General features: G+C 27.8%; 2 protein-coding genes across 2 annotated transcripts; one reads left to right on the forward strand and one right to left on the reverse strand.

Annotated features, from left to right (window-relative positions):
- Positions 1-9,937: 9,937 nt before the first annotated feature.
- On the forward strand, positions 9,938-10,819 carry LOC132935529 (uncharacterized). The gene has a single exon (XM_061002121.1). The coding sequence runs from the start codon at positions 9,938-9,940 to the stop codon at positions 10,817-10,819; it is 882 nt and encodes a 293-aa protein (XP_060858104.1).
- A 651-nt stretch (positions 10,820-11,470) lies between these two features.
- On the reverse strand, positions 11,471-11,899 carry LOC132935537 (zinc finger BED domain-containing protein 5-like). Its single transcript, XM_061002132.1, has one exon. It carries the CDS (start codon positions 11,897-11,899, stop codon positions 11,471-11,473), a length of 429 nt encoding a protein of 142 aa, XP_060858115.1.
- Between the last annotated feature and the right edge of the window lie 265 nt (positions 11,900-12,164).

Consider the following 12,164-nt stretch of genomic DNA (forward strand, 5'->3'; position numbering starts at 1 on the left):
GCGAAAACTGAATGAGATGTAACAATAATTTTAGTATGGGCAGACGGACGACGGGAATTTATTATTATTATTATTTTTGTTATATCGCGTGCGTGCGCGCCGGAACGTTTTGAGTCACCGCTCTGCACCTTATCGCCGGAGGTGTATTCGTGAAACAATCAAAATACAACGTTATTTTCATGCGCGTTTCATCTATACCGGCTGGCGTATACGATAATTTATTATTATACAGTGTGTATCTTATGTCATTGTACGCGGGGTTTTTTAACGATTATGGATCGATGACACGGAATTTCGTTAAAACGAAAAAAGACGTGTTTCTTTATTTTTAACAGGGAATTTTTTCATAACAATTTCAAAATGATTAAGCACGCAGGTGTGTATACCGATATCAAAATCAACTTTATTTTTTCAAATGGCAACTTCTATATTTTTAATGGATTCTAGAGAGCTTTTTTTTCTAAATATGTTGATAGTCAAATCATCAGTTTTGGTTGGCTATTTTATTAACCATGACCCTTTAAAGTTTAGTAAAATCTGCGTTAATACTTTTAATTGAAATAATTGGTATAGATTTAATTTACAAGAGCTAAATACGTTTTTCTTCTAACTAACTTTTATAACTTGAAATTTGAACCATAAGTTTCCTATATTGGTAGGTATCGCATGCAAAGTATGAATTTAACAGTTGAAATTCTTTAAGAATTATTTAATAATCGTAATTTAAAATAAACTATTTGCAAGATATTTAGATAAATAGTCAATCTCAATATAGGTTCGTAACCTAACTTAGACATACTTTTAATCTAAGTTAATTATAGATTTTTAATATTATTTTAACATGAATCAAATGCTATTAGGTACCTATTACCATAGTCCTTAGCTGCCTAAAAAGAATCCGAATTAATGCTATTGTAAAAAAGTATGGTAGGAATTTATGATAGGAAAAGTACGAAATAAAATTTAAAATTTAACTGTCCAAAACTAAAAATAAGAAGGGTTATGAAGTTCAACTCCTAAATTCATACTTTGCATGCGATACCTACCAATAAGTACAACCAATATGGTTCAAATTTCTAGTTTATCTCAATACGAGAAGAGCGCTACAAAACATTACACTTTTTTCATTACACAATTTTTTTTAACCCCCATAGGTACATACATAAGGCGTTAATATCAACAATCGAATACCATTTACCAATTTACCATTATTACTTAAGCCACCTAATAAAGAATCCAAATTTATGATATTGTAAGAAAAGTAACTGTGAAGTAATTAATTATGATTACCTATCATAACAAATTAAAATAATAATATTGATATTGATGATTGGTATGTTAAAAAAAAATAATGAACTATGTTTGCCAACAATTTTGTTTATGTTTTTTTTTTTTTTTTTGTTGAGTGTCATTAGATTACCGAATAAACTACTTAACTGTATAAAAAAGGTAGTTATAAGAAAAATGATTTAGCTCTTGTAAATTAAATCTACCAATTATAATACCACTCTGTTTATATATTTATATCGGAAGATAAACCAATCACCTCCGATACCGTTCCTAGCTACTTATTACATGCCTATACAAGGTGATTCTTTTATCATGAAAAACTCATTATTTTATAAAGTGTTAATATTTTTGAAAATATTTTTTTAACAGTTTCAAATTGTTAGAAAAACAACGTTTTTATTAAAAAAAAATCATATTTTTAAATATTTTTTATTCTTATAGTTTTTAAGTTTTTACTTTTTTGAATGACAACATAAAGTTTTAATTTCATATGCCGAAGCAGAATATTTTTCTTGTATTTTGATACTTCGCCCTGTGATTTTTCATGGGCCAAAAGGCCCTATATGCCCCAACCGTATTATCCATATATATTATTATGTATATGTATGTGTATAAATATATGTGTATATAAGGCTTCTAGTATATTGTTTCAAAGGTAGATGAAAAAAATTAAAAATCCAGTCACAATTTTTTTTTATAAGCATCTTAAGTTCAAATATTAAAAATACGTAAAAATGACGAAAATTTGCAAATTATTTTGAGTTAGAAATACATGAAAAATTTTCTTTTTTAATCTAAGAATTTAATATATAATGCAAGATTCTTTATAAGTTTGTCACCTTTATCAAAAAAAAAAATGTCTACAAGAAAGTCAAATTAAATTTTTATGAGCATTTGAAATTCATATTTTTACAACATATGATATTCACTTGATTTCTCATGTAACGATTTTCTTATTTTGTTGCAATTAAAAAACTAATGACTGTCAATACTAGAAAATTTCACTGAATGTTTATATTATCATTTTCTATACACGATAAAATTATGAAAAACTTGAACTGTTTACGGATTTTATCAGTTTTCAAATTTTTTAGTTTTTTTTTCTATAAATATCAATATAATATTATTTGTTGAGTAAAAATGCGTGAAAATTTAATGCAAGGCTTCTGATATATCGTTTCATTAGCAGTTGAAAAAAATTAAAAATACATAGGCATAATTTTTTTTTATAAGCATTTAAATTTCAAATTTTGACAAAAGTTTATCAAATTTCAAATGTAATAATTATTTTGTAGTTAAAAATGTATAAAATGTTCAACTTTTAAAGCTAAGAATTGAAAATTTAAAACAAGTTTCCACGTAAATAGGTTCTATACAAATTACTCTATTCACAATAATATCATCAATAGGGAACGTATTTTATTGTAATAAAAAAATCAAAATATGTACATAAATATGTAATTATTTTTATTGAAATATGTAAAAAAAATATTAAAATATGTAAAAAAAAATTTTAAAAAGTATATCGAAAAAACGTATTAGTAGATATTAAAAATTACAAAAAAAATATTTTATAAAAGAAAGTAATACAAACGATGTAGGTATATACAACTAGTATTATTCTGGAACATAACAATGCGAAACAACATATTGTTGAAGGTTTGCAAATGAAAAATTGCGACGGTTTGGTCGGAGAATACTCTTATATTGACTAAACGACCGTTCTACGTCTAATAGGAATATCCGCGCGAATTAACATACGACACAAATCGGTATTAAAAGCTGACAAATTATTAGAAGACGTAGATGGCTCTGAACTCAGAAAATTTTGTTGACATTTTTTTTTTACGATCTCTATTTTGTTGGTGCTTAGATGTAGATATATGCTGAGTAACTGAATAACGCTGATTTATTGATACTGCCTTTTCACAGCATGAACAGAATAATATTTCTCCATCACTTTTAAATGTCTCGTTAGGAAACTCTTTTAAATAAAAATTCGCTTTTGATTTCGATTTCACAACTTTTGGCATCTTAAAAATTAGAAACTAGACGTCAACTAGCACACGAGATTTCGCGTAAAAACTACGAATGCTACTAAAAACGATTGTCGAGTATGTAGGTACCACTTCCTTATTTTATATTTATATCGTCCGGCATTACCAAGATAAGTTTTATAATCAAAATAGTGTGTAAACATATAATTAGGGTTCAGATTTTGTAGCAAAAAAGTACGTAAAATAAGCATTTACTTAATTTAAGCTTAAAAATACAAAAAAAAAATAATTACTTTCATCGTATTTAACGGACATGGCTGGCTCTTCGAAAAATATGTCCGACTGATGAGTATAGATATACAGTGCAAAAGACATGTAGTGCCACGATATGTCAAAGTACTTATAAAGAAAATAGAAACTATCACAGAGAGGCGTGAGTACCTACTTCATTAATATTGTTTTTAATAATAATAACTAAAAGTTTATTGCAGGGCTTGAAATCAAAACGAAAAATTTAATTATAATTTCGTGTAGGTATCCATATTTGTTTTTCTGATTTAAATTAAAAATAGTAGGTAGGTATATTAATTTTATAAATTTATGATTTTTATGTTGTTGTGCCATATCGATTTAATTGTGGGTAGGTAGGTATTAAGCATGATTTTTTAATTAGAATTTGAACATAATTTTTCTTTTTTTTCCAAATTAAAATAGGTATACATCGATTTTACATTTTTACGATTTTAATTTTGAGATTAACGATGAAACCAATTACGAAAAACCTGTCATCGTTTGCGCAGCTGCGGAACAGTTCTAAGAAAACGAAGCATTAATTATTTATTATTAGTTATTACATAGATTATTACCTACATAGTACCTATGATCAACATAATCCGCTTATCGGCTATCGTTGAATTTTAAATCAATTTGTAGGTAATTTATAAAAATTAAAAAATTATTTTACCTAGGTACCTAAAAATTATAGTTTCAAATTTTTTTCGATTTCAATATACATTTTGAATATCATTAAAAGAAATATTTGATTTTGATATCAGTTTATTTTAATTTATTTGATGATTTTTAAAGATTTTTTTCGATATTTAAAAGCGATTTCAAGCCTTAGCTGGTTAATTGAACAACAAAATGTATAGGTACAAGTAAAATAAAAAAATATAGTTAGGTACAAGTGGCAAACTCATCCTATTATAGCAATCAGCTTGGATGCAGATGAGTTGAGTTCAATTAAAATGAAATGAATTAATATTTCCATACCTACATTAAACAAAACAATATAACAAATGGTGGGAAGGTGGGTGCCACTCTACTGTACACTAGGAACTTTAAATTTTTTTTAAATTTCAAATATCAAAAATGTGTCAAAATTCGAACTTTAAATGCTTATAAAAAAATGTGTATTTTAATATTTTTCAACTGCTATTGTAAACATATATCAGGTACCTTGTATTAAATGTTCACAATTTTTGACCCAACAAATAAAATTTCATTGAAATTTATAGAAAAATAATAAAAATTTAATTTTGAAATTGTCTGTAAACAACTCAAAACAAGTCAAAATATTTTGAAAATTTTATCGAGTATAAGAATTGATAAAATAAACATACGATATAAATTCAAAGAGTCTGTGGTTCGGGACTTGATGCATTTGTATGTTTTTTTGTAATGGTCGTAGATTATATTCTAGGTGAGTTATAAATTTGTTTTATGAAATTGCGAAATTAAATACTAAGTTTGAGTTTGGTCGGAGAATACTCTTATATTGACTAAACGACCGTTCTACGTCTAATAGGAATATCCGCGCGAATTAACATACGACACAAATCGGTATTAAAAGCTGACAAATTATTAGAAGACGTAGATGGCTCTGAACTCAGAAAATTTTGTTGAAATTTTTTTTTTACGATCTCTATTTTGTTGGTGCTTAGATGTAGATATATGCTGAGTAACTGAATAACGCTGATTTATTGATACTGCCTTTTCACAGCATGAACAGAATAATATTTCTCCATCACTTTTAAATGTCTCGTTAGGAAACTCTTTTAAATAAAAATTCGCTTTTGATTTCGATTTCACAACTTTTGGCATCTTAAAAATTAGAAACTAGACGTCAACTAGCACACGAGATTTCGCGTAAAAACTACGAATGCTACTAAAAACGATTGTCGAGTATGTAGGTACAACTTCCTAATTTTATATTTATATCGTCCGGCATTACCAAGATCGACATTAACTGAACTAGTTTTAATCTATATAGTGGCATGCCACGTGCCGGAAATAAGTACGTAAATGCCATTTAGATAACGATAACATTTGGTGGTCGTCAAAAATTATTAATCTTGTTAATTTAGACGAAGCAGATAATGTTTAAAGTCGTCGAAAATTAAAAATCACTAAAATACATCGCCCGGTATTTCCAAGATCGTACGTAGGTACGTAAATGTCATTTAGATAACGTATAATATTTGGTCGTCGGAAGGAAAAAATCAAAAATTACTAAAATATGTACAAAATATGTCTTTATTTACCAAATATGTAAAAATATGTATTTATACAAAAATATGTAAAATACATTTGGGTTTATTTTAATTAGAATGATCTAAATCGTACACATTTTTTATCAGATTAAAAATATCTCATTTCAATAAAAATATGTATTTACAATAAAATCCGTTCCCCAATCATCAAATATACTTGGTTATATCATAGGCGACTGACCGTTTTCGCTCAGAATCGTTTCTCTTATACAATGGTATTATATCATTGGATTCAAATTTAACACCATCCATTACAGTGACCCACTTGTAACCTACTGTACAGTATATGGACATCCACTTGCCCACCTTTTTTAAATAATATTTTTAAAGGGAATTTCAAAGAAATTGAATAATTAAATGTGTTATGTGTAGTGTGCACTCTAAGTTGAATGTACACAGCAAAGTTTACCCATGCTGACATACGTTGGTTAGTATTATACATTAATACGTATTACGTTAAAAATTGTTCTTATTCTTATATTCTGATTTTTTATATCTTATATTTCTTATTCTCATTCTAACTCAGAGTTATAAGTATTTAAACTTTAGACAAACGAATTGGTGGACAAACATTTTGAGGGGTAACCCCGTACCACTCCACTCCACCCATCTAAACTTTAAATACTTATAACTCATAAACTACTTGCCCTAAATTAGATTTTTATGAATCAAAATACTTAGAAAAATATTCTAACCTAACCTTGATACTTTATACACTAAATCATACACTTATGCACAAACAGCACGGGGTCCGCGATTTGCTGCAGGTAGATTGCCTACCGGATGATATACTGCTGGGAATTAGAATTTTTTTTCCGGGCAATGGAAAAGTTGAGATAAATTTTGAACACCATACACCGAATATTAAATAACGAATTGAACAAAGTTTGAGTCATATAGAGTTGACACATTTAACGAGCAATGAAGTGCACAGGATCAGCTAGTTATTGTATAATTATATAATATTATTATTTAATAATATTAATTATTAATTATTCTTGTGCATTATAGCATGTGCGCATGATCGTTTTATCATGCGCGCGTAGCGTCTCCAATATTTTTTTGGTTGCGAGGAATTTTGCAAAAAATTTGATTTAATTTAACCGTTCGATTTATAGATAGGTAGGTGAATCATTGTAACGCAATAACTGATAAATATTGCAAATAGTTTTTTTTTTTTTTTAAATAAGCATATCCAAATTATTGTTTTATAGATACGTGAAATAATTTGTCACCAATAATATAGGTAATATTATTTTAATGTCATAATGGTACTTACCCATATGATCCATACATAATAATACCTATTATATATTTATTATATTGATCATGATATCGATGTAGCAGAGTTGACCGAGTTCTTGTTTTCGTAAGACGGTAAATAAGCGCTAATATAGTGACATTCAGTTAACATACCATTTGTAAACACTGGAATGTTTAATTTTCGTTTCACATGTCTCTTAACACTGTATATAAGATTATTAAATATATGCATTGCTATAATAAAGCGTCATGTAAAAACAAGTCGAAAAGCTTAACATAAATACGTGTTGAATATTTGTTTCAAAAAAAAAAAAACTATTAAAAATAAGAGTTGTGGTTAGATTATGAAAATGATTTGAATTAGTACCTATTTAAACCTTCATATTATTGTATTATATTATGTTGATTATTGTTCAATCGTTCGATCATTGAGATTATATTGAATAAAATAATTAAATAAAATAGAACATTTTTCAGCCACGCATACTACAATATAACTATATACTATAAAATATATATATGACGATAAAGTTGCACATCACATCACACAAGTCTCGCTCGAATATCGGTCAATGACCTAAGAATTTATGATTATTTATGATCATCGATGACATTGTTTGGTTTATAGGTATCTACTAGCTACCTGGCTATTAGCTACACACACCAAGAGTGGCTTTTTTTTTATAGGAATTTCATATTATATAGCACTTGACGTCGCTGCAGATTTATTGTTCATTTTGAGTTTGACCTTAGTGTATGCATTATAAAACACACAACGGCGGTCACTCAATGTATAAATAATTAAAAGTTAAATTACAATTTAACAAATTACCTAAATTTTGAAACTGCATATCTGTGCAGTATACAATTTTAATAAAATTAATAAATAATTAACACTGCAAAATTAGAATAAATATAAAATTTAATAAAAATTGTAGTTTTATGAATTATTTTCTGGCATATTTTGACTTTTTTTAGCACATATTTATATGTATATTTTACAATTTAGAATGCATATAAATATATGGTCTTTATTTATAATAATATAAGCGAATATACCGCACATTATACTAATATATCATAACTAATTATTATTGATTTCAAAATGTCAGCATTGAGTTTATATAATAATAATTAAAACACCTACATATAAAGGCGAATTTTGAAGTTTCGCCTAGTATGTAATATTTGTAATATATTTGCAGTAAAAAAGAAGATTCTCGTTTTATAATATAACCGTTTTAAAATACATAAATAAATCATTTTTTTTTGTTATTACCTCTAGCGACGGCACCCCATTGAGGACTCAAATATTAGCACCCCGGGGCCATTGATCCCCTCCCTAAATATTCCACTGGTCACTGTAACGGATGGTGTTAAATTTGAATTCAATTATATAATATCATTGTATAAGAAAAGCGATTCTGAGCGAAAACCGTCAGTCAGCCTATGATATTACTATAAATATATTTGATGATATTATTGCGAATAAAGTAATTTATATAATATATAACCTTTTTACGTGGAACCTTGTTATACATTTTCAATCCTTATAGCTATAAAAGTTGTTGGACACCAGAATTCAATATAATAACAATTAAAAATGTTTAATATGAATATTAGGTGAAAAACGAAAAATGTAGTGCTAGAAGGAAATGGTGATTTAAAAACTTAGAAAAGTTGTTGGAGTAATTTTTCTTCTTGTACGATGTGTATTTATTATTTACATTGACTAGTATGTTTTACACTAATCTATATCTGCCATAACTTCAATGAATAATTTGATTTTTATTATTATGTTAGTTTTTTTTAAGATGTTTTAAGCTAATAAACTTATGTTAAAGCAGCTCACACAACATTCATTTAAAAACACATTATGCATATACATTTTATTTTAGCATTAATGAAAATAGAGATTGACAATTTGGGGCCCAAAAATGTAAATTGTACCTACGTGAATTGTTAAATCGGGCCCTGGTGCTACTGTTTTTCGTTTAAAAATTCTGATCTCTGGTACTTTTTGAAATAATACAATTACATAATTGCTTACTAATTACATCGTACGTGTAGTGATTACGAACTACAAATAGGTAAGTATAAGTGCGTACAACCAACAAATTATGAAAATATGGAATTATCGACTTTAATATTTTAACTATTTACCTACTATGAACATTACAATACACTTTTTCAATAATAATATAAGCATAATAAGAAAAAGATAGAAGTCTCTAAGAATAACAAACTTTAAATTACAAAAAAATACTTAAACCCTTTATTTTTCATTTTAATAATATAATGTAGGTAAACAAAATCATAAAAACTAGAACTTCAGGTCTTTAAAAAAATTGCTCAAACTCTTTTCAAACAAAATATTGATAACATTGATAGTATCTACACGGCCATACATTGAATTCGTATATATCTATATTATATTTCCCTATGTAACATAAAATAATTTTTCAATTAATGAAGGAAAAAACTGTAAAAAAGTTTGTAGTTATTACAAGGCCATTCCACACGGATATACGTCAATTCATCGCGAGTCAATTCATCGTGTGTCATTTCATCGTGGTCAATTTATCGCGGCGTCAATTTATCGCGACACTAATTCATCGTGTGTCAATTTATATATATTATATTTTTAAATAGCTACTCCAGAAAAACCTAGAATGACGTTATATTATTACTGTGGCTGATTATAATCTCCATTACGATAACGATGAGTGTTAACTAGGCCAGTTTATGCCCCAGTCGATCGACAACTGATGAACTTTATTTATATTGCCGCGTCGCCGTTTTTGTGTTAGTGCGTTTTCCTTTTTGTATACAATTATGGCTTTTGAAATATTAAAAACTGAAAGAGGAAAAAGTATGCTTTCATTCAATGGTTATATTTTCGTAAAAGAAAAAGAAAGTGACGTTAAATCAATATGGAAATGTAACCAATATTTTAAAAACAAATGTCGAGGACGCGTTCATTTAAGTGATGGAAAAATATTAAAAAGTACTGACCATAACCACGTTCCGAATTCAACAGACACTAATGTTAAAAAAACTCTAAATTTACTAAAAGAAATAGCTACCAATAACGTTGATGCAAGTTCTCATTCTGTAGTAGCTACAGCATTATCTCAAATCCCTACAGAATGTGCGGCTCAGTTACCTAATATTCATAGACTCAAGCGTACTATACAACGACTACGTAAACAACAACTTCAATTACCAAAAGAGCCAACCGATTTCAATTTTAGTATACCTGACGAGATGACAAAAACCACTGACGGTAATCTTTTTTTACAATATGACAGTGGTATTAATACAGACAGAATTTTAATTTTTTCAACAACAAATTTATTAAAACTTATGACGCAATGTAACAATTGGTTTTGTGATGGCACATTTTCAAGTGCTCCAACTTTATTTTATCAAGTTTATACTATTCATGCAGTACAATATTCAAATGTTTTACCATCAGCTTACGTCTTATTACCCGATAAAAAAGAAAAAACGTATAGACGTATGTTTCAAGCATTAAAAAGTATTACTACTGGATTATGTCCTAAAACTATCATGGTTGATTTTGAAAAAGCTGCGATGAACGCGATAAATTATGAATTTCCAGAAACAGAAGTAAAAGGATGCTTTTTTTATTTTTCACAGTGTATATGGCAACAAATTCAAGATGACTCAACTATTTTGAAGAAACTTGCATAGGATGCATGGACAGACGACAAAAAAGAAGAGCACCTAAATTTGACATTTCAGTTTGGAATTGCTATTCATTGATTTCGCAAGATTTACCTAGAACTAATAATGCAGTAGAAGGATGGCATAATTATTGTTTTACTTCAATTTTTAATTTCAATGCCATCCAAGTATTTGGAAATTCATATTCGCGTTGAAAAAAGAAGAAAATATAAATAAAGTAAAACTTGAACAATATATAGGTGGCGAACGTCCACCCGCAAAAAAAAAATACTTTGACAAAGCACAGCGTTTGTAAAATATTTGTTATGATTTCAAAAATAGAACGACTGATGAATATTTACAAGGAATAGTACACAATTTCCAATTGCAAGTATAAGTGTATTATACATTGTTTTATACATTTTAATTCACAATTTATACATTATACCAGTGGTTGTCAACCTTTTTGGGTCCACGGCTCCTTTTGATTTTGAAATAAAATATACGGCTCCCATACGAACATTTAAAATAAACAAATTTACATTACTTATAATAATTTTAATCTAACTTTATTTAATGATAAACATGTAATTAGGTATTAATAATAGGAAACATTTTTTTGAGATTTATTTTTTACATACAATTAAAAAATTAATACATTAATAATAATTTTAATTTTTAATGGGACGGCTGTGCTTGTTTTTGTTGCATTAAATCATCAAATCGTGGGGTAAATTTTGATAGTGCGATTCTCATTTCCTTTTCGGTATTTAGTTTTCCTCTGTATTTACTTTTGATAACTGCTAAGGCCGAAAAACCCGTTTCACATAAGTATGAAGAAGCAAATGGAATTAAAGTCCTGATAGCCTTATTGGCTACGATCGGATATTGCTTCTTCATAGCTATCCAAAATTCTGGTAAAGATAATGATACAAATTTGGATTTTGATACTGAATCTGAGTACAAGTCTATCAGTTGTTCTTGTTCAGTAATTGTTAATTCTGACGGTAGATCAGTAGTAAAAGGATCTTTAATCCAATTTCGTTGTTGATCGTCCTCGGGAAAATAATTTTGGAAGTGAACAATAAGTTGTGATAAGTGTTCCATAGATTATATTAGAGGCAAATGATTAAGTACCTACCTAATTGTAAATAGTAATCGAAATATGCTATTACTCGATATCGCAAACCCGGTTATCGACGGTTATCTCACACATGCAACATGTAATATGTATTGGTGCGCCGAAATTTTATTTTTAGTTTCTATTGCGAACGCGGCTCCCTTGATAATAACCCGCGACGCACAGGTTTAAAACCCCTGCATTATACAATTTTTACAATTTTATTCTATTTATAACTTTTAATAATGACAG

This window comes from Metopolophium dirhodum, chromosome 1 (assembly GCF_019925205.1).
Source record: "Metopolophium dirhodum isolate CAU chromosome 1, ASM1992520v1, whole genome shotgun sequence".
In the NCBI taxonomy this organism is placed as follows: Eukaryota; Metazoa; Arthropoda; class Insecta; order Hemiptera; family Aphididae; genus Metopolophium; species Metopolophium dirhodum.

Excerpts from the sequence above, each read along its gene's own strand:
- LOC132935537 (XM_061002132.1), bottom strand. The coding sequence starts at position 11,899 with ATGGAACACTTATCACAACTTATTGTTCACTTCCAAAATTATTTTCCC.
- LOC132935529 (XM_061002121.1), top strand. The coding sequence starts at position 9,938 with ATGGCTTTTGAAATATTAAAAACTGAAAGAGGAAAAAGTATGCTTTCA.